This window comes from Venturia canescens, chromosome 11, assembly GCF_019457755.1.
Source record: "Venturia canescens isolate UGA chromosome 11, ASM1945775v1, whole genome shotgun sequence".
In the NCBI taxonomy this organism is placed as follows: Eukaryota; Metazoa; Arthropoda; class Insecta; order Hymenoptera; family Ichneumonidae; genus Venturia; species Venturia canescens.
Window position 1 is genome coordinate 6,358,975 of NC_057431.1, and position 22,624 is coordinate 6,381,598.

Here is a 22,624-nt window from a genome sequence, read left to right on the forward strand (position 1 = left end):
TTCGAGTTGTGGGGGCGAGTGGAGGATCCGAGCTCGGGGATGATCCCCCCGTGAAGCGGTGATTTGCATTGTGCCTAATTGCGGCTGAGCGAGCACGAGCCCGATTCAGTGTTCGCGAGGGATTTGGCGAGTCGCGTGGCGCCTGCTCGCAGAGCAGGGAGCTCGGGAAGGAGCGAAGAGCGGGCCGTGGCAAGATGGCGGCCGGCGAGAGAGCGTCGGCCGGTTGGTCCTGAGCGGAGCGAATCCGCGGCCGGGGGCGACGCCCCGTCGGCCGCGGGGGGAAGGCGCAGCGGCCGGTGCGCGTCGAGGCCAGGAGAAAACTACCCCCGGAGCCGGAGAGCCGACGGAGGAGCGGCAGTCGTCGGGCGACTTTGCCACTCGCAGGCCGAAGCTCGCGCGGTCTTAGCCCTGCCTCGGTCCTTGTTCGGGAGGTTCGGCTCTCCGAGTATTTGAGTTTCGATGACAAGGGAGTAGTCGGGAGTGCGGGATAAGCCTGAGAATCGCAGCAGTTCCGGGGGAGCATGTACCCGGGGGCGTAGCCTCCCGGCTCGCTTCTCGAGGAGTGTCAAGTGTGCCCCGGTGCTCTCGGATTAGAGCGAGATGTTCCGAGTGCCGGAGGGAGTGCGAGAATCGAGGAGAACGTGAAGCAGCATCGTCGAGGAGTGCGATGGAGTGTTCCGGGCTCGAGGAGACCGAGCTCGACGTCGGCTCGGCGAGCGACGAGCTCGAGAGCGTCAACGACGCTCCGAGGAAGGACGGCGAGCACCAGGAGTACCAGCATCGACCGACGCCCCGGCCCTTCACGATAGAGAGCCTCATCGGGAACCGGAGCCAGGGCGGCGACTCCCGGAAGGCCCGGGGCGCCGGGATCGAGGCCGTCGAGGACGCGGAGCGCGACCGGGAGCTTCTCTACCGACGGCACTGCCTCGCGAGCGCCGCGGGCGCCTTACCAGGTATTTTTTCCCTCGTTCCGCTCATCGCCGATCGCCGGGATCGCGATTTCCCCGGGCCAAAGAGCTTCGGCGACGCCGAGAGTACTAACGAGCGCATGAATCTCGAAGCAGGACTCGCGATGCCCGCACTCGGGCTCTACGGCGCCTGGCTCCCGATGAGGATGTACGCCGGAGCTCCTGGCACCTCCGCCGACGACGGACCCCCCTCCGGGTTCCCGCACCGACAAGCCTCCGCAGCTTTTCCGTCGCAGCACCTCGTCGCCGGGCACCACAACAGCCTCTACGAGGACAGAGCCTCCGGACAGCACCTCCCCTTCGATTCCCACGTCAACGCCTACCCTGGCTTCCCGGAAGGACGCGCCCGGATTAACCTCACCGACAGCGAGGACGACGGTAGTCTGTCGCCAGTTCACGATTTGTCCAGCAAGTCCCGCCACGGTCAGTTCCCGAGATTATTTAACCTGCTCGCCGACCTTCCTCGGGAGTTTCCCGCGAACCCTCACCCGGGGTGTCCCCGTCCCCGTGGAGGTTCCCGGCGCCGACGCTCGCGTACCGCGAGCCTGGCGATATTGCGGGGCCCGCGATTTCATATGCGAGTCTCGTCCCCCGAGTTCGAATCGTCTTCCGAGAACCCGTCCCTCGTTTCGCCAGTGACACGCGCACCCGCTTTTTATTTACTTTTCCTCGTTCGTGCGTCCCGTCGCTCGTCCGAGTTCCCGCGCCGTGCCAGGGGCTCCCGGGGGTCACAAGCGAAGAAAACCTCCGCGACAGTCCGGACACGCTCGCATTCACTGAACTCGCTTCGCCATTAGCGCGCACCGTCTTATCGACCGATCAATTAAAAGCCTCCGCCGCCCGCGTCAATCTCTAATTTCATTGCCGAACAAGCTCGCGCGCTCCAGCTCCAAAGGCTAATTTCAATCTCTGCCGTACAGCCACGCTTATCGATCGTAGACGGCTCCCGCGCCCTGCCGCGGCTCCTCGTGGAGGCGAAGCCGTCCCAAAATCCTGAGAAAATATCGTACTTTTAACGAGTTTACAAATCTCCCCTTTTTTCTCACTCTCGAACATCGAGGAACGTGCTGTACATTTTTTAACCGGAAAAAAAAAATGCGAATGCAAATTTTTTTCAAAACCACTCGTGCCAGATCGAAAAAAAATTCCACCAATTTTCTAGAGCCCCCCGTTGCGTGTCCGGAAAACAATTTCGGGACCAATCGGCCCTTGCGGCCCAGGAATTTGTGAAATTTTTCACTGCCATTTGAGCCGCGACAAAAGTATGGGAAAGGAAAGAAAAGAAAAGGGAAAAGAATTTTAATGAAAATTTGAAAAATGGCTAAAATATTGAAAAAACAAGGAATTGTGGAATAGTTTCGTGATTTTTTTCAATTTTTTGAAAAATATAAATAAAGCTGAGAAAAGCGAGAAATTGAAATGAGAAAAATCTTTAAATGCGAAGAGATTTTGAAAGAATTCCATTGCCTTGTTTACATTTCTGGAAAGACATTTAAAAATTGCACAATAAAAGTGGAAAAATCAAATTTTGAAGAAAACTAAAAATTGGAAAGAACTTTCGAAAGAAAATGTCGTTTTTTTTTTTCATTTTTAGAAAAATATAGAAACTATTGAGAAAAAAGAGGGAAATTGAAGCTAGAAAAATACTAAAGTAGAAGAGATTTTAAAAGAATTTCATCGCTTTGTTTGCATTTCTGGTTAAATATTGAAAAATCGTTAAGAAAAATTGAAGAAAAGTAGAAAAATCAAAATTCATAAAGAAATGTAAAAATTGTAAAAAAAAACTTGGGAAAGAAAAAAAAAACAGTGAAAGAATAAAAATTCCCAAGAATTGAGAGAATGAAAATAAAAAAATGCCTAATTTTCACGGAGCCCGTTTCCGGGCTCGTTTGTTTCTAAAAAGTCTAGAGAAAATGCCTCGCTCCGGATTTAGCATTGCTTTCGAAAAGTGGGTGTTCCGGGTCCGGGGGTTTCTCTCCCGGGGAGGGTCGCTCGGTGGAGTCTAGAGCCCGCTTTTCGTGAAGTGCGTTCCCTGAAAGATTAGACAATAAGCGCGGGACCTCTCGTTGGAGGAGTCTGAACGAACGGTGTGAAAAAAATTGTTGCAGGATCGGAGAGCGGTCGAGTGTCAGCGGAGAGCGAGGACGAGCTGCTCGGGGACGGGGTCGTCGGCGTCGAGGATGGGGGGGATTCGGTTGGGAAGAAGCCGCGGGGAAGCGAGTCCGGGAGTTGCGGGGCCGGAGGCGGCGGGCTCGGAGGAGGATCGTCGAGCAGCAAAGCGCGTCGGCGACGAACGGCGTTCACGTCGGAGCAGCTGCTGGAGCTGGAGCGTGAATTTCACGCGAAGAAATATCTGAGTTTGACGGAGCGCTCGCACATAGCCCACGCCCTGAAGCTGTCCGAGGTCCAGGTGAAGATTTGGTTCCAGAACCGGCGCGCCAAGTGGAAGCGGGTCAAGGCGGGCCTGACGAGCGGGGGCGGCGGGGCCGGGGGCGGCAGCGGGGGGAGCGCGAACGGCCGGCACGGCGGGGGCCTGAGCGACGGGCCAAGGATCGTCGTCCCCATCCCCGTGCACGTGAGCAGGCTCGCCGTCCGGTCGCACCACCATCACCTGGAAAAGCGGCCGGGCCAGGGCCAGCAGAGCCTCGTCCTGCTGGGGGACGCGACCGGGTTGGGAGCCGCGTCCTCGTCGGCGACGGGGACGACGCCGACGGTCCCGAGGCCCGGGGGGCTCGGGAGAATCGGCGCCGGAGCCTCGCTGACCGCGGGCATCGGCCAACTCGGCACCGGCACGGGCCTCAGGGCGTTCAGTGCACCCCGGAACACGAGAACCCCGAGGAGGTAGCCCGAATCGGGGAGATGGTGCCTGCCGCCGATCCGACGGCCTCGCGACGACGCCAAACCGGGCGCACATCGACGCACCGAATCTCGATGATCAACCGAATATCCCGCTGGCGATTATGAAGATTACGGAACACGGAGCGCCCGCGACCCGCGGACGACTCCTGCGGGCCGCACCCATCTCCCATCTCGGAGAAACTCGCCGTTGTAATCCCCCAAAGAGGATTATCCTCGCAGAGGTAACGAGACCCCGGGAGGATTACCGACGATAATAAAAAGCAACCGGCAGCCAACGACGCTCGCCTCGATCGGAGACTCACTCTTTGTATATACGAGACACATTAACTCGCCTCCGTACCTTAAGATAATGAGAGACGACTCCTCGTGGGAGGGGATCGAGACCCTCCGACCTTCGCCATCCGTATGGATCGTATGGAGGCGCCACCGGAGTGCGCGGAGCCTCGGAAATTGGTGGGGAATTATCGGTCTCTCGTGTCCAAAGCCCCGCGAGCCGGGGACAAACGCGATAAAACTCCACGCGCTCGTCTTCTCACGACCCTTCGTATTATCGTTGTTTTATTTTTCATTTTTTTCCACTCTCCCGTCGCATCGAATACGGGATATTATTTAATTGATGTAAATAAATATGTAAATGGAAGATCTACCTTAATATATTTGCACGTTGCTCCGTACCGACCGCCGCCGTGCCCCGGAATATTCAGATCGAGTTTTTTGGAGGCAGCCAACCCGTCAGCTGACACCAAAGATAAACCTTTTTCAGCCCAATCATTGTGTGTATAGTTTCGGTATCGCTACGGAAATACGAAAATAAACGTGTGTAACGCATTTTAACAACGAGCGACCACCGTCTTTTCATTTTGAGCCAGGAAACACCCTTAAGGAGATCGCACGACTATTACTCGAAATCGAAATTTTGGACTTGACATTTTTACGAGATATAAACGAATACTTGAAGCAGCTGTTCACAATATTTAAACAATATTGACGAACTCACGACTCTCAACAATATAACACCACGAAGTAGGAAATTACATTTTTCTTATCAGTGCCAACAGTAGCTTAAATATTATTATTCCGAAGGGCAAACAACTCGACTGGCCACGTAGACTCGAGAATATAGGCTGGGAAAATTGACTTTCGATTTTTTACTACACTCTATATTCTGGTCTATCTGTAAACAATTGCATTTTGAATGCAAACTACCGAAATATATATTTTCGAGTTAATAAAAATTCAAAGGAGGAATATTCGATTAAGGAGGGTGGATCACGAAATGAAAATAATCAGAATTTGATCAAATTTGGTGATAACATTCTTTAGCATCAAGTATACGAATACAATTTTTTTCAAATTTTTTTACCACATGGTTATCGAATAATTGAGCATTAAATCGAAGTTCTTATGCACGAGATGTATAACTGTATACATGTAAACTCTATGCTTATACACGTGAACTTTAATGTTCAATTACTCGAGAGCTATGTGGTAGAAAAATCTAAAAAAAATTATATTGTCTTATATATTGTTAAAGAATAGATTTACCAAATTTTATTAAATTCTTATCATTTTGAAATTCTTAATACTTTTAACATGGCTTCGCATGGCAACATTGTATCGTCGTGATCCACCCTCCTTAAACACGTAACATGCTAAAAAGTCGATCGAGAATAAGAATCTCGAATTACTTATTTTTCTCCAATCTGATATGACGACTTAAAAAATTTCGAAATATCGAGCATTCTACAATTTGGCTGTTTTGCCAAGAAGAAGAATTTTATCGATGAATTATTCGAGCCTCTATAACTCTTGGTCCAGAGTCGAAACTGAGAGTGACGTAGCTGCACTCGAGTAATGAAAATCACGTTACGGAGGAGCGCTCAGGTTTGCCAATTTTTGGAGGGAAAGTGCTTGGGTAGGGACATTTGAAAAAAGGGAAAATAGTTTCTAAAACTTTTATTGTGTTGCAGACTAACATTCATTTATTTCTGTAGCCTCTTATCGAAATTTCATTATTCAGACAAATGTTGTGCCTGCAGAAACTTTGATACAGTTTTCTCATATTTTATCGTCTTCTCGATGTTCCATGTCGCATCGTACATGGTTTGTAAGATGATCAGATAGTTCGCGAAGTTCAAATGCTTGGAGGACAAAGTATTAATGAAGTTTTGGAGCTGCAATAATAAAGCAAGAAACGATAGAATTTTTTGATTCGGGACGAATTTTTTAGGAATCCAAAATCTCTGATTGCTAACCTGTGTCTTTTGCTTTTGACTTGTTATTTGCGAAATAGCCGAATGTATAATCCCTGCAACCGCAATCGGATTATATTTACTGTAAAAAAGAAGCAATTCGAATGATGAGCAAGTTTCATTTGCCGAAAGGTGTTGCCAGGCCCGAAGCTTGCTGCCAAATTGGTGAGACCCTCAAAAAAATCACAATCAAGTTCCAATTGAGACCCGATATTCGGGACTTGAGTGGGACGAATGAGACCCAAATTGTCCCAAATAAAATGGCGATCGGAAAAAGACTTTACTCGGGACACCGAGATCCAATTTAAGATTCATGACGTCCAGCTTATACCGAGTGAACAAAATTGTCCCTATTCAGACTTAACTTTGGCCGCGCTTGTCCCGAGTGTCCCAAGTCTTAGGTTAATTCGGGATAGACGTGAATTCCAATGGGGACGCTTTTCTAGTTACTTTAAGATGCGATTTTCGCATACGACAAAAAAAAATGAAAACGTTACTTACTTAGTGACGGAATGATATATGTCCCTGGCGAAGGTTAAGAAAGCATCAACACCGTCGTTCATTAGTACTGATTCAACAGCTTTGCTTCTATCAATGCCAGGCATCTCGAAAAGTACTTTTTCAATGTATATCTTGAGAATCTCTGGATCAGAAAAACAACCGAGTGCGTCAACGAGGACTCTGTACTCGCCCGAATCGGACGACAATTTAATTGTGTAATCGTAAGCTGTTTTCCACTCTTCTTGTCTTGCTGATCGTATCCCCGCGCAGAGAACAACACTTTGAAGGTCAGCTGAAAGTCTTAAAATCAAACAAAACGTAGAAGGAATCATTTGAAAAAACTCTACAGAAATCAAAGGTCTCGATGATTTGGGATTTTTCATATGAATTCGCGTCTTACTTTTTAAATCCAACCAAGTGATCAGACAACATCTTCGAAGTAGCAGTCAGACATTTGGCAGAACCCATTTCGCACGCCAATTTGATTATTTTCAACCTGAGCAACCTAGAGTCGTCATTCTCGTCCACGATCTCATGGTATCCTAACTTTTCTTCCATTTTTGAAATCAGTCGTCGTATGTAGAGCTACGAAAAGGTAACGATTACAGTTACGCTTGTCCTTGGTCAAGAGAAGAACTTGAGGACTTGTGGGCGAATAAAGCCTTAAGATATCTGGAATTCCTTACCTTGTATTTATCGTAAGATGCAGTATGTTTCAAAAAACGGTTGAGTCTTTCAAAGGCACGATTAGCTGCGTACCATGGAATGTAGTCTTCTTCGTGCTGAAGATACTTCGTCAATTCTAAGAAAATTGATTCATCCGGAAGTTCTCTACCATCAACGAGATGGAAAGCATCATCCAAGAGTTGAGCTCGATTCAGTACGTGGATATTTTTCATCGTCTTTGGGTTCATCAGATAATTGCTGATCAACTGCCAGTTCCTGGCATCGTAATTAACTCGGTAGTAACCTGATTGGGTGAAAAAGTTGCTGCATCATTGGATTACTATTACAAGAGAATATTTTGGTTCTGGAACATTGAGGCAGAGGGAGAGCACTGACGATACGTTTTAACGGAAGTAATTGCAGCCTGCACTAACCATTTCTAGGGCACTTACCAGTTTGCTGGCTGTTCAGGATGATCCAGCTGTCTTTTTTCAAGCTGCAGAGTAGCATTGGCTGACAAGTTCTCTCAAGCCACTTTGCTGGTCCAGTTCGCGAGAATCTTGCAACATTACGTTGGGTGATCCAGTTTATCGGGATAAACCACTTTCCATTCCGCTTGTCGCCTTCCGTTGTTTTAAATTGTTTTTGCTATATAGCAATGTTTCCAGTCCTGTAATCTCGCGTCACTGTGACGACCGGGTATCCAGATTGTGTGGTCCAGGAAACCAGTGCTTTCTTCAGGAACTTAGGGTGTTGACCGACTGCTGCTAATTCGCTGACCAAGTCACCGGACGTAGCCACTTGGTGGCTCCTGAGGAATGAGCAATTCAATCAGAACAAAGTCAACCAAGTTGGCATCGTCTATGACCCTAATTCGCGTACTTCTTTCTCAAATAATTCTTCAATCCTTTTTGAAATATGGCTGGTTTCAGGGCATGGACAAACATCCGAATGACGGCGCTAGCTGCGAGCCAAGCAAAAATTAAAGGAGGAATCTCGTTAAAAAACGTATTGTAGCAAAGCATTTCTGTTGGTTTTTCGAAATAATTACCTTTGTTATACGTCACAGGGTTCAAAGCTTTTTCCTTCACTTCGTAAGAATCATCGAACCTCTCCGCCGTTAGGTCCATGGAAGAATTACCCTCGTAATTGGCGTCATCAATCAGAGCCGACTCTTGGACAACTTTTACCACGAACTCGTCCATCACCCGCCAGGATGGCTCGAGCTTGCGCAGTTCAGTATTACAGAAGGTGTATAAAAACTAACTCTCCGTTCGGATGCTCTGCATAATTAATTGTTACTAATTACCTGGTCGGTGATCCAGTAGCCAAAGTAAGTAGCGAATCCTTCGCTGAGCCAATAGTAGGACCACCATAACGGAGTCACGAGGTTTCCAAACCATTGGGCGGAACACTCGTGCGACACTGCTACAGCCTTGAAGTGCTTGGCTTCAGTGGTCGTGTGATGCTCATCATACGATATCGAATTTTCCCTTTGGATGATCATATTGTCAAAAAAGTCAAACGGGTGTCTGGCTCGAGACCGGTTTCCGGTCTGGATTAGATTCCCATTGAAAAATTATTATTTACCCATACTGGATGAGGCCCCAGTACCCATGATAATCATCATCCAAGTTTGGTATGACGATAATATCCATTTTCGGAATTTCGGAAACGAATCCCGTGTATTTTTCCATCGCTGCAAGTGCTCTAGAGCTCGTATTCAGAGTGAATTGGCTCATACGAGCTGGATCGTTCTTCGCAAAGATTTTAAATCTATTGTATAATCCGGAGCGACTAGTAAAGTTCGAGAAAACAGTGAAAGCCACCATGTAAGTCGACATTTTCGGAGTTTCTTGGAACTCGGTTATCCAGTCGGTCGTACCATGTTTTTTTCTTTTACTGGCAATTGGCATATTGGAAATGGCCTCGTAAGCCTCGGGGTGAGTGATGTATATTTTGAAGGTTGCCTTGAACGATGGCTCGTCGAAGCACGGGAATGCTTGTCTGGCATGAGTAGGGAAGAATAGGGTTGTCGCGAACCTTCTGAAAATCGAATTTCATGCGATTTATTTACCGCGCATCGCATTAAAGTAGTTTGGCCGTTCTATGACCAATCAAGTTTGCAACTGCTTTAAGTTGACTAATTTTAAGTCTAAATTACTAATAAAATCAATAAACACCCACGTTCAGAATATTTTTATCATAAGAATGTAACTTACACCGTTTCACTTTTATCGTTGACGGCTGAATCTGTGAAAAGTCCCTGCATATAATCATCGAAAAATCCAAGATATTTCATTCTCAATACATAAGCACCGCTCGGAATTCTCCCGTTCAAATTCACCCTGCAGAACTCCGTTTCCAGATCTGAAGCGAATGTCATTGGCACGTGCACCTTCGAACCGTTCGCATGGAGCAGTTCCGTGTCATTGGGCAAGATTTCGAGAAACCGATTGTGCAGTACGATCGTCGACGTTTCCTGCACGACGTTCATCTCGATTTCCACCTCGCCGCTAAACGTTTTGTATTGATGCTCGTTCGATGGCGTGAAGAGATTTATTTTGAGAGTGTATCTCATCGGAAGCACATCCGTCGGAAGACGATAGTTTTCGGCAGAATCATCGTCTCGTTCAGGTTCCTCGGAGCCGTCGACCGGTACGATGCCGAGAGGAATCGTCCCGGTGAGAAGCAGCACCAAGAGGCAGAACGGAGCACCGTCGAGAAACGACATTTTGTCACTTTTTTTAAGCTCCCGGAAACGCGATCTCGATATATATAGCCTGTGGCAAACTAGCTCACGACTCTCAACACAATAACACCGCGCCACAGAAAATTCCGTTTTTCTTATCAGTATCAACAGTAGCTGAAAAATTTTTCCGATGGGCAAACAATACCATCTACTGCGACGAAGACCTGGCACTATTCTCGGGTGTTGGTAACATTTATTGGGGTTTCGGGGTCGTTCATATCAATTCGATTTCAAAACGGTGAAATTCAAGATGGCGGCTGTTCAAACTCGATGTTTTCTATTCAACCGGCTTGACATTATACTTATGACGGTTTTTGGGTCGCTGATCGCGAAGCAGATGTCAGAATTACAGAATTCAAGATTACGGCTATTTGTGTTGAAATTTGTTGTATTTTTTAAAATGTTTTTTTGTAATCTTGTGAATTTGTTGTTTTTTCTTGTATATTTGTAAATTTGATGTATTTTCATACACTTTTTTTCTTCTTTTTCTTGTGTTTTCATATTTTTGGTATTTTATTTTGTATCTTTATGTTTCTTATTTTTCTCGTATTTTTCTCTTATCCGTTTTCCCGTTCACCATTCAACAACTCAATCTATGTACGGTCTTGAAACAATTGTCACGGTAATATAAAAATAATTTAAAAAACATTTAAATACAAAAACAACGACAAATTCACGAAATTACAAAAAATATTTTTTAAAATAGAACAAATTCGAAGACAAATAGCCGTCATCTTGAATTTTGTAATTCTGACACCTGCTTCGTGATCAGCGACCCAAAAAACCGCCATGAGTATAATAATTTCAAGCCGGTTGATGAAGAAAACATCCAAACCCCAATAAATGTTACTTTCTCCTTAAAAACATGAAACCGAACCGATAAACTTTCGTAATCATCCATTGAAATGAAAATTCATTCCTGCAGCCGCCATTTTGACAACGCCACCTTGCCTGAGTATCGGGAACACTTTTCTAATAAGTTTGGGAGTGATAAAAAAATGTTTTCCTATCGAAAAATGAAGGAATCAAAAAAAAACGGTGAAAAATCCTAATTTTTTTCACGTTTCCTTAAAAAAGTATGATAAGATGTCGTTTTTCCAAAATTTTCTCAGCTCCATTCGAAAGAGCGACCCTGATAACGTTAAAAATGACTAGTTGCTAATAAAAATGTTGATTTTTGTGAGTATGCTAAAGAGTTAAAGGTAACGTTAATTTGAATTCAGTTAGTTTGGGCCTATCAAGGTAGTTCAGGCACGAAACAATATTCTTAAGAAAGACTTAAAATTTACACAGAGTTTGAATAAGTAGTAGATTGAAACGCGTATCAAATTTTAAAAGGTTCGTCTTATTGGTTATTGAGATAAACGCGTTTCAATATGAACAAAAATACACACGGTTATAGGGACTGTGCGTGAAAAATCGTTTATCTTTCAATATAACAATTGAACGCTTCTTACGAAATTTATGAAAGACGTACACAGTAATAATGAAGTATATAATGCCTTGTAATTTCATTCGTCCAAATATAAGTTGAAAAAATGTATTTACAATTTCGAATTAATAACTCTGACATTAATTTAAAGTGATTATATCTTCAATAAGGAAGTAAAAATCGATCCAATTTGGGCACCCATAAAATACGATGCTAGTTTATATTTTTTCAGCGTCGTTATCGTGGTTACCCTGGCATAAGGCGCATGGGAAAAGTACGATCGTGATGATGAAGGGAAGGATTCTGTCTGAAAGTGATCTAGCTGCTCTCGAGTAGTGAAAATCACGTGACGCGAAGGGGCGCCCATTATTGGCAATTTTTGGAGGGGAATAAAGGCTTGAAGGGCATTTGAAAAAGGAGAAAATAGTTTCGAGAAATTTTATTCTGTTCCAGGCTGACATTCGTTGGGTCAGTTGCACCTCGTCAAAGTTTCATTTTTCAGTCAAATTTTGTGCCCTCAGAAACTTCACCGCAGCTTTTCCATAATTAATCGCATACTCGATGCTCCATCTGGCTTCGTTAGCTGCTAAATCCCTCAAGGCGTTCGCCAGTTCCATATGCTCAGCGGGCAACGTATCGATAAAAGTTCGCAGCTGAAACGACAAAAGCGAGAAACTTAATCGATGGGTAAAATTCTTTGATTCGGGACGAATTTCTCAGCGATACAATATCTTCGACTACCAACCTGTGTCATTTGCTCTTGGTTTGTCATTCGACCTGCAATCTGATTAAGAGCCCCTCTCACTAAGCGCGGACCATAGTTACTGCAGAGAGGAAGCGATTCGAGTGATAAGCAAGTTTCATTTACCTTGAGATGCTTCCATATCCCAACCCTGGGGGATTGGTGAATCCCTCAAAAAAATTCGACAGGAGTGCCAATCGGGACTGGAAACTTGGGACAATCAAGACCCCCATCAGGTCCCAAATGTGAGCTTTCTCCCTTGTCAAGTCCGAATCGAACAATTGCCAAATGACAGCTTTCAAAACACTCTACTCGGGACACTGGCTTCACATTTGGGACACATGATTCCACTGTGGGACACCAGGTTCGAATTTAAAACCCATGGCCTCCAGTTCGAACCAAGCGAATAAAACTGTCCCATTTCGAACTAAATTCTGTGCTCGCTTGTCCCGAGTTACCTCAGGTCCCGAGTAAACTCGGGACAACCTCAAATTCCAATACGTAACTTGCCTCATTATGGATTGAAATCTGTCCCTGATGAAAGCAAAGATGGCATCGACACCGATGCCGCCGCCTTTTAACACTGCTTCGAAGGCTCTATATGCATCAATGTTAGACTCCTCGAAGATTCCTCTTCCAAGATATTCCTTGAGAATCTCAGGATCAGAAGCACAACCAAGTGCGTCAACGAGGGCTCGGTGCTCGTCTGTATCTCGAAGCATTTGGGTCGTGTAATTGTAAGCTTCTTCCCACTCTTCTTTGTTCACTGATCGCATTCCTGCGCAGAGCACGACACTTTGAAGGTCAGCTGAAGTTCTTCAGATCAAACAAAATGGAGAAGAAATCATTTGAAAAAATTCTTCGGAGATCAAACTACTCAATGATTTAAGATATTTGTTGCGCATTCCTTTCTCACTTATTGAATTTGACCACGTGTTCAAGCAGCATCTCATGAGTGGCAGTACGACACTTGGCAGAACCCATTGCGCATGCCACTTCGATCACTTTCAGTCTGTTCAACTTGACATCGTCAGTTTCATCGTCGTTCTCAGAGTAGCCTAACTTTTCTTCCAATTTTGAAGTGAGTCGTTGTACGTAGAGCTAGAAAACGGTAACGATGACAGTTACACGTTTGTCCTTGATCAAAGAGCAAACAAACGTTTGCCTTGGACAAGTGAAGCTTCAAGTTATCGGGAGTTTCTTACTTTGTAGAGATCGTACGATGGAGTATTTTTCAAAAAATGGTCGAGAATTTTAAAGGCACGGTGAGCCGCGTACCATGGAACGTAATCGTCTTCGTGCTGAAGATACTTCGTCATTTCTAAGAAAGTTGATTGATCCGGAAGTTCATCACCATCAGCAAGATAGAAAGCATCGTCCAAGAGTTGAGCTCGATTCAGTACGTCGATATTTTTCAACGTGTTTGGGTTCATCAGATAATCGATGATCAACTGCCAGTTCCTGGCATCATAATTCACTCGGTAGTAACCTGATTAGGTGAGAAAGTTGCTGCATCATTGGATCATTATTACAAGAGAATATTTTGGTTCTGGAACATTGAGGCAGAGGGAGAGCACTGACGACATGTTTTGACGTAAGTGATTGGAGCCTGCACTAACAATTACTAGGGCACTCACCAGTTTGCTGGCTGTTCAGGATGATCCAGCTGTCGTTTTTCAACCCCGAGAGTGTCAGCGGTTCAGTATCGTTCAGAAGCCAATGGGTTGGCCTGGTTTGTGAAAAACTTGAAGGTTTCTCCTCGGTAACGACGTTTATTGGGACAAACCACTGCCCATTTCGGACCCTGCTTTCTGATGTTGAAAATCGTCTTTGGGATACTGTAGCATTCCCAGTTGCGTAATCTCGCGTTACTGTGACGACCGGGTAACCAGATTGTGTGATCCAGGAAACCAGTGCTTTGTCCAGGAACTCAATGTCTTGACCGACTGCTGCTAATTCTCTGACCAAGTCATCGGAAGTAGCCGCCTGATAGCTCCTGAGGAATCGAGAATTCAATAAGAACATACTCGACGAAGTTGGGGAACTTTTTAGCCTGAAATTCGTGTGTACTTGTTCTTCAAATAATTCTGCAGTCCGATTTGAAATACGGTTGGGCCGAGCACGTGTGCGAACATCCGAATGACGCAGCTAGCTATGGCGAGCAAAAATAAAAAGGATCTTGATCAACGAGAGAAGCCTCATCGCAGCGAAACAACTCTGTTGGTTATTGGATAAAATTACCTTTTGAATAAGTCACAGAGTTGAAAGCTTTTCCCATCACTTCATCAGGCTCATCAAACCTTTCCGTTAGGTCCATGGGAGGCTGCACGTTATCAGCGTCAGCAGTGAGTGTTTTTTCTTGGAGAACTTTTGTCACAAACTCGTCCATTATCCGCCAGGATGGTTCGATCTTTAGATTTAAAATTAGAGAACTTTGGTAGCAAGAGATTTTTCATTCTTAACCAGCGGATGGTGCGCTGATCGTCACTGAATACCTGGTCGGTGATCCAGTAGCCAAAGTAAGTAGCGAGTCCTTCGCTAAGCCAATTGAAGGACCACCATGACGGACTGACGAGGTTTCCAAACCATTGGTGGGAACACTCGTGCGACAGTGTCTTAGCTTTGTCGTGCTTGTTCTCAGTGGTCGTGTGACTCTCGTCATACAATATCCAACTTTCCCTTCGAATTACCAACAAACGGGTATCATCATTGGCAACAAGGTCAAACAAGCGTCTGAGGTATTGACATTCCAAAATCACAATTTACCGGTACTCGATGAGGCCCCAGTTCTCCAGACCACCTCCAGGAAACTCTGGTATGACGATGCTATCCAACTTCGGAAGTTGAAAATCGATTTTCGTGTAGTTCGCCATCGCCCCGAGTGCTTTAGGGGCCATGGCCAGAGCGAATTCCCCCATATGAATTTTATCGCTTCTTCCAAAGACTCTGAACCTTCCGTCAGGACTGGATAGATGCTCAAAGTCCGAGACACTGAAAGCCACGAGGAAGCTCGACATTTTCGGTGTTTCTAGGAACTCGGTTACCCACTTGGTCGCATCACCAGCAGGCTTCGTTTTGCTGGCAACTGGCATATTCGAAATAGCCGTGTAAGCGTCGGAGTGAGTGATGAATATTTTGAACGTTGCCTTGAACGATGGCTCGTCGAAGCACGGAAACGCTCGTCTGGCAGTCGTAGGTGAGAATATGGTCGCTGCGAACCATCTGGAAATGGCGATTATTATGTCGTGCACCATTAGCGGACTCATCGTGATGAATCCGACGAATGGAGAGCAGCGTTAACTTACACCTCGTCGCCTTTCTCGTTGACGTACGAATCTGCGAAGAATCCAAGCATATCGCGGTGCAAAATTCCGCGATATTTCATTCTCAATGTGTAAAGACCGCTCGGAACGCTCCTGTTCAAATCAACCTTGTAAAAGTTCGTTTTTTCATCCAAAGCGAACGTCATTGGCACGTTGACCTTCGAACCGTTCGCATGGAGCAGTTCCGTGCGACGTTCTTCGATGTCGAGACTCGCAGCGTGCAGCACAATCTTCGGCGTTTCCTGGAGGACCTTAATCTCGATTTCGACCTCACCTTTGAACGTCAACTGATCCGGATCCATGTTGGGCTCGATCCTGAGAGTGTACCTCGTCGGAAGCACATTCTCCGGGAGCCGATAGTTTTCGGTATCGTCGTCGAGTGGTCCAGCTTCCCGAGAGCCGTTGATCGGTATTGATGCAGCCTTGCCGAGAAGAATCGCCCCGGTGAGAAGCAGCACCAGGAGGCAAGGCAAATAACGTTGCTGAACCGACATCCTGCCGCTTTTAGAAGCTCGTGAAAATCCGATCTCAATATATAGTCAGCGGCGAAACAGCTTACGTCACACACACACGCTTCCCGGTCATAGGTAACTCGATCTTGAAAATGAGCCGCCGGCGGGTCAGCATTTTTATTGTCGATTAACACACTGATTCAATGTCACAGAGACCCGATGGGGGACACGCTGCGGTATATTGGTCCATGAATAAATTTCCCGAAAATAGATTGGAATAAAATAATCAGTTTCCTTGACCCGCGCCGTTGGGTCGCTTGGGAGGCTTATCATGGAAGCAAACAAGTACATTTTCTGTCGAGTTTTCCTCTTAACATGAGAATCAAAAACGATGAATCGTTAGGAAATCGATTCACTTAAGTGGTTCGAAATGAAGAGAAAAGTCCCGATTGGGACACGGGACTTTAGTGGACGAGAAACACCGAAATCGAGTCCCTTTTTCTGGATTTTATTGGGACTAAATGTGACGTCATAAGCCCTCAGTGGGTCCAGAGACACGGTTTGGGACTTACTGACGAGTGAGACCCAAATCGTGTCCGAAATGGGACTCAAGTCCCAAGGCAAGGCCCTAATTAGCCCCAAGCCTCAAATAGGGCCCCGAGAGACTCAATTACAAATTGGGACTCATCCAGGAACTCGCTAATTCGTCAAAGAATGCTTCCGGATTCTCAGGAAGGAAAAAACTTGGATTTTGGGAACCATTGCAACAATCACTAACGTCATCTCGCCAGCAAGCCAGTATGTTTCTTTTGTAATCCAAATTTTTCTTATAAAAATTCAATTTTCAAGATTTCTCAAGATTCAATATTGATTGAAAAAAATTCGATCTCTCAAGATCTGAAAATTGTCATTACTGCGTCATAGCTGTGCTTCACTTTGTACTTGAAATAAAATTCGTTGTTGTTAAAAGTTGCTTTTATTGTTTTTATAGGGTTTTAATAAACAAATTAAATCAATCAATCTCCCAAATTTCTGACTCTTACCGATTCTCTCTTTCTCCCTCTCTCTCTCTCTCTCTCTCCATTGCTCATTGATAATGTCAGCAACGATAGAAGATTTCAAGCGAAGTAATTTGTGCAAATGATATCCAAATTCATTCACATTGTCATCGATCTGACCTCAGAGCTGTTACAGCCAAGATTTCATATGCGAAGTAAAATTTGACTATGCGAGTTCAAATGGTCTGACATTGAGTGCTGGTGAGTCGATGGAATCGATTCTTGTCAGCAGTGCCTACCACCACAGTTCTTAACGTAAAACGAGACGTTGGAGGACAGAATTATCAAGAGTTTTCTCGTCAAGATGACGCGAATCAAATGGAAATCGAAAAACCCAACTTTGAGAGTTGAAATTTGGAAATGTGCTGGAAAATGTGCTGTCTGGTTGTCGAGAAAATAATTAACGAAAATCACATAGGAAAGCTCTTATGGAAAGCACACTTGCTGTGCGACGATTTGGATTTCATAAGATGGGATCCTCCCAGCTTTCAGGAGCGAAAAACGAGAATGAGAAAATATAGAATGTTTTTAAATATCTATGGTGTCTTGAGAAAGCCTTATTGTTATCAGTGAAAACGACTTGGAAATGGAAAAAGAAAAACATTTATTTCAGATTAACGAGTAATAACTATACACATAAACAGTGGAAGGTTTGACAATACCATGAGCCAGCTGGTTTAAAATATAGGTATGCATATACGCATATAAATAGAAAATGGCTGTCGTCACATTTTTGGCGATGTTACGACGTTGCCAGTCCGATAATCTCTCATCGCAATGATGACCGGGTAACCCGGTTACGTAATTGAAGAAAATGGTTATTCGACCAGGAGCTCGATGGCTTAACCGACTGCTGCTAATTCTCGGATCGAGCCTGTCGTGATAATTTGTAATAATTTGAATTTAGCGCGATATAATATTTCACGAAACGACTGAAATTGTGATCTCACCCCTCCCCGAAATTGTAATCCTCGGATGTCGCTGACCAGAGAGTCAGTGTGAAGAGTGCCCTCGAGTAATAAAGATCGACATAGACCCTGGCCGTTTCTTGATCATTTGCCTCACCTTATCTCATCACCCGATAATTCGAAATTTGGATCAACGCATGAGTAGTTTCAGGCGAGTAAAGAATTTGATAAAAATATAATACCAAAGTATTCTGCACAAAAATAAAAGGTTTATTATAAATTTTCGTAACGAATAAAAAGTTCATACGTGCACGAAGAGCGACATTTTTCGAATGGAAATGATTGCCTGAATTCAATATTCAGGCTTCGTGAGGCATTTTATCAGTTTTATTCTCCAACCAAATGTTGTGCATTTAAAAACTTGGCTGCAGTCTCCACATATTTTTCCGCCAACTTGATATTCTTGCTGGCTTTGCTGACAGCGCCGTTCCTAAGCTTCTTCGCTAATTCCTGATGCTCCGCAGGCAAAGTATCAATGAAATCCTGCAGCTGTGGAAACAAAGACGTCAAACATACTTAAACGCGGTGAAAGAATTGCAGGTCGGTAAAAAATCTGCGATTACCAACCCGTGCCAGTTGCTCGTGTGTTGTCATTCTGTCTGCGTTGCTCGTGAGAATCGTCTCGATCGCGTCCGGACCGTAATATCTGCAGAAAGAGGCATTTTGGACGCTGAACGCCTTCGGAGAATCTTGTAGAAAAAACACAGAATTTAACTTACTCGATGAAAGACTCGAACTTGTCCTTGGTGAAGGCCAGGATGGCGTCGACAGCAGCAGGATCACCGTTGAGTACCGAGTCCAGAACATCGTTTGCGTACTCGTCATCAGATGCTGTGAAAAATCCTTTCTCGAGGAACGCCTTAAGGATCTCTGGGTTGGTAGAACAGCCCAGTGCATTCGTCAGGATTCGATATTCATCCGAGTCTCGACTCAAGCCACTTGTATAGTCGTAAGCTTTGTCCCATTCGTTTTTGTTCACTGATCGCATTCCCGCGCAGAGTACAATGTTTTGTAGATCCGCTGATGCCCTTTAGATCCACCAACATATGAAACGGAAAACGTTGGAAAAACTTGCACTAATCAACAAATCCGAGGATTCAATATTCCCTCTGGAGGCACACTTTCGTTACACACTTTTCGTATTCGTACACTTGGGTCAACATCATGTTGAAAGCGGCATTCAGACATTTAGCAGAGCCCATCGCGCAGGCTAGTTTCATTAGATCCGGACGGGCCATCTTGACGTCGTCACTTTCGTTATCCTTTTCAGTGTAGCCCAATTTTTCTTCCAATTTCGCAATGAGTCGTTGGATGTAGAGCTGGAGAGAAAAGATGGTCACATGAAAAATTGGGATTCATGACGTCACATGTACTCCCAGTCGAGTTCCGAAAAAAGTCCCATTCTGGGGCTCGATCAGCCAGGAGGTTTTGGTCTTGAAGACAACTAAGTAGTGACCCCTGCAGAAAGAGTCTTTGAGGTGTTTAAAGCTTCTCACCTTGTAACGATCGTAAACTGCAGTATTCATCAAAACTTTGTCAAATGTTGAAAATGCACGATGGGCTGCATACCATGGAACAAAGTCCTCTTCGTGCTGGAGATAATTCGTCATTTCCAAAAAAATCGAATGATCCGGAAGTTCACCGGCTTCAGCGAGATGGAAAGCATCGTCCAGGAGTTGAGCTCGATTCAGAACGTGGATATTTTTCATGGTGCTTGGATCCTTCAGATAGTTGATGATCAACTGCCAATTCCTGGCATCATAATTCACTCGGTAGTAACCTGATTAGGTGAGAAAGTTGCTACGTCATTGGGTCATTATTCCAAGAGAATATTTTGGTTCTAGGACATTGAAGCCGAGGGAGAGCACTGACGATATGTTTTGACGTAATGCATTAACAGTTTCTAGAGCACTTGCCAGTTTGCTGGCTGTTCAGGATGATCCACTTGTCGTTCTTCAACCCCGGGATTATCAGCTGTTTAGTATCGTTTAGAAGCCAGTGGGTTGGCCTGGTTTCTGAAAACCTCGCAGGTTCCTCTTCGGTAACGAAGTTTATTGGGACAAACCACTGCTCCTTGCGGACGTCCTGGCTCTTTGGAAGAAATCGTTTTTGCGATATGACAGCGTTTCCAGAATCTTGCGTCACTGTAACGAGCGGGTAACCTGGTTGTGTGATCCAAGAAATCAGTGCTTTGTCCACAAACTCAATGTCTCGGCTGACCGCTGCTAATTCTCTAATCAAGTCATTGGATGTCACTACCTGGTAGCTCCTAAAAAATCGAAAATTACAATGACCTCGACGAAGGTGATGATGCGCCGAAAAGGTCGTCTTAAAGATTCATTTCGATACTTGTTCTTCAGGTAGTTACGCAATCCAGTTTGGAATACGTTTGGTGCGAGCACATGGGCGAACATCCGGATGACACAGCTGGCTGATGCAAGCAAATACCGAAGAAATCCTGATCAATAAAGTATTCCTGGGATAAAGAAAAAGTGTTGAATCAGTAAAACGATTACCTTTGTAATACGAAACCGGATTGAAAGCTGCTTTCATCACTTGATTCGGATCGTCGAGGGCCATCGTTATTTCCATTGGGTGTTGAGCCTCCTCGTTGTCATCAGCATTGAACGCCTTTTCTTGAAGATTTTCAATGACAAACTGATCCATCATTCGCCACGATGGCTCGAGCTTGGAATTCGAAATGAAGGAACGTAGATTGAAATGAAGCCTTCACTTTGAACCGGTCGATAATTTGACAATCGTTATGAGATACCTTATCGGTGATCCAGTACTCAAAGTACTTTGCGAATCCTTCGCTAAGCCAAATGGAGGACCACCATGACGGAGTAACAAGATTGCCAAACCATTGATGAGCAAACTCGTGTGACAACAAATTAACGATTTTGTGTTTAGCCTCGGTGGTGGTACGACCTTCATCATACAGAAGTGCACTCTCCCTTTGATGGAGAATGATTTTTTAAATTTTCTACAGTCTTTCAGTTAAAAAATAACCGAAATCATGGTTTACCTGTAAGTGACAAGACCCCAGTTCTCCATACCAGGAGCAGAAGACCGTGGCGTCACAAAATTGTCGATTTTTGGTAGTTTGTAATCGATATTCGTGTACTTGGCCAGCTCAGTAAGCACCTTGGGACCCATGGACACAGCGAATCTAGTCATCTTTAGTTTATTTTTTCTCGCAAATATTCGGAATGTTCCATCAGGAAGAGAGTAATAATGGAAGTCCGAAACACTAAAAGCCACAAGGAAAGTCGACATTTTCGGAGTTTCTTGAAATTCGGTTATTATTTTAGTTGGATCTTGGCTAGGCATAGACCCGTCGACAGCTGGCATATTGGAAATTGCTTTGTGGGTGTTGGAATGAATGATGAAAATTTTGAACGTGGCCTTGTAGGACGGCTCATCGAAGCAGGGGAAGGCTCGTCTCGCAAAAGTTGGTTGGAACAGGGTTGTGGCAAACCATCTAAAAAAAATAAAGTTTTTTCAATGTCGAGGAGCCCCAACGTTCCACATTAAAATTGAGCATGAAAAAGTGTGAAATCGACCAAGAAATAGCAACTGTCACTTACGACGTTTCATTTCGATCGTTAAGGTACGAATCTCGGTAAAATCCACGCATGTCGTCGTGCAACAATCCAGAATATTTCATCCTCAATATATAATCACCTTCCAGGACGCAACTGCTCAACTTCAATTTGTAGAAGTTCACATCTGCATCATAAGCAGGTCTCATCACGACGTTAACCTCCGAACCATTAGCGTGGAGGAGTTTCGTGTACTGTCCTTCTATGTCGAGGCTCGCAGCATGCAGCACAATCATCGATGTCACCCGGCGCACGTTTATCTCGATTTCGACTTCACCTTTGAACCCGAACTCATCCGGACCGATGCGAGGTTCGAGTTTAATCGTGTACCTCTTCGGGAAGACATTCCCAGGGAGCCGACCAACTCCAGGATCCTCAGGAACCGTTTCCAATTTGTGAGAATATCGAAATTTCACAGCCCCCTCAGAAGGAACCGCCGCGGTCAGAAACGCCACCACCAGGAGCCCGAGCGGAGCTGATCGTCGTACCAACATGCTGTTACCACTTGTGGAAACCACGACAACGCCGTGATCTTTATATACAGACGTCGCTCAACATCTCTCCAATGCCTCGAGGCTTCACGACTCTATTTACAAGACATTTCATGGCTTATCTTCGCACATGTTCTATTGAATTCTGTGACGTCATAAAACCGGCATATTCGCGTATATAAGAGTAGCGGCAGGGCTCGCGCTGGCTTTTCTTTTGTGCTGCAGTTTTTCCTTCTAATTCTTGGCGTCGAGCCGCTACCGCGTCTCTTGATTCCACTCGATTTACCATCCACTAATTCAAATAAACAAAATTCATTTTCGTTTTAACTGAAAAGCTGTCAAGGAATTGAATTTCGCAATTGCTTGATCCACCTTCTTCCACCCGGAACCATTTGTCCGGCTGCCTGAGTCAGAGCTTCCAATTCCGGCCGCCACGTGGCGCAGGGCTCCGCGTTTCCCGTATACGATCGGACTCCCCCCGGCTATTTGCATTTATAACGGGGTCACAGACCGATGAAAATCTGTTCAAATAATGTGACGTCAGAAGATAAATTA

The 22,624-nt window shown here is 45.1% G+C and overlaps 3 protein-coding genes across 4 annotated transcripts; 1 reads left to right on the forward strand and 2 right to left on the reverse strand.

The window, feature by feature from the left end:
- Positions 1-224: 224 nt before the first annotated feature.
- On the forward strand, positions 225-4,668 carry LOC122417848 (homeobox protein GBX-1). 2 transcript variants are annotated; one of them, XM_043431686.1, is made up of 3 exons: positions 225-953; positions 1,065-1,391; positions 3,077-4,668. In XM_043431686.1, the coding sequence occupies exons 1-3, from the start codon at positions 668-670 to the stop codon at positions 3,811-3,813; spliced, it is 1,350 nt and encodes a 449-aa protein (XP_043287621.1). In that variant the 5' UTR covers positions 225-667; the 3' UTR covers positions 3,814-4,668. The 2 variants fall into 2 exon arrangements, with proteins under 2 accessions (XP_043287621.1, XP_043287620.1); XM_043431685.1 differs by having other exon boundaries at positions 226-953; positions 1,062-1,391.
- A 2,520-nt stretch (positions 4,669-7,188) lies between these two features.
- On the reverse strand, positions 7,189-15,938 carry LOC122418398 (aminopeptidase N-like). The gene is given in 18 exon segments (XM_043432571.1): positions 7,189-7,550; positions 7,699-8,057; positions 8,129-8,210; positions 8,298-8,472; positions 8,556-8,739; positions 8,837-9,292; positions 9,469-10,112; positions 11,925-12,083; positions 12,176-12,254; positions 12,683-12,988; positions 13,089-13,273; positions 13,378-13,661; positions 13,810-14,168; positions 14,243-14,324; positions 14,414-14,582; positions 14,668-14,851; positions 14,939-15,394; positions 15,478-15,938. Coding segments are annotated over 18 exon segments (4,845 nt in total). The 5' UTR covers positions 15,798-15,938.
- A 2,362-nt stretch (positions 15,939-18,300) lies between these two features.
- On the reverse strand, positions 18,301-22,072 carry LOC122418399 (aminopeptidase N-like). The gene is made up of 11 exons (XM_043432572.1): positions 21,564-22,072; positions 21,002-21,457; positions 20,747-20,930; positions 20,490-20,661; positions 20,323-20,404; positions 19,890-20,242; positions 19,470-19,753; positions 19,108-19,292; positions 18,693-19,001; positions 18,541-18,619; positions 18,301-18,462 (listed from the first exon to the last, which is right to left on the reverse strand). The coding sequence occupies exons 1-11, from the start codon at positions 22,070-22,072 to the stop codon at positions 18,301-18,303; spliced, it is 2,775 nt and encodes a 924-aa protein (XP_043288507.1).
- Between the last annotated feature and the right edge of the window lie 552 nt (positions 22,073-22,624).

Bases quoted from the DNA above. Each gene is read 5' to 3' on its own strand.
- LOC122417848 (XM_043431685.1), top strand. From the start codon at position 668: ATGGAGTGTTCCGGGCTCGAGGAGACCGAGCTCGACGTCGGCTCGGCG. The intron at 954-1,061 runs GTATTTTTTCCC...TGAATCTCGAAG, and splicing joins CGCCGCGGGCGCCTTACCAG to CAGGACTCGCGATGCCCGCA. The intron at 1,392-3,076 runs GTCAGTTCCCGA...AAATTGTTGCAG, and splicing joins GTCCAGCAAGTCCCGCCACG to GATCGGAGAGCGGTCGAGTG.
- LOC122418399 (XM_043432572.1), bottom strand. From the start codon at position 22,072: ATGTTGGTACGACGATCAGCTCCGCTCGGGCTCCTGGTGGTGGCGTTT. The intron at 20,931-21,001 runs GTAAACCATGAT...TCTCCATCAAAG, and splicing joins TGGGGTCTTGTCACTTACAG to GGAGAGTGCACTTCTGTATG. The intron at 20,243-20,322 runs GTATCGAAATGA...TCGATTTTTTAG, and splicing joins CGTAACTACCTGAAGAACAA to GAGCTACCAGGTAGTGACAT.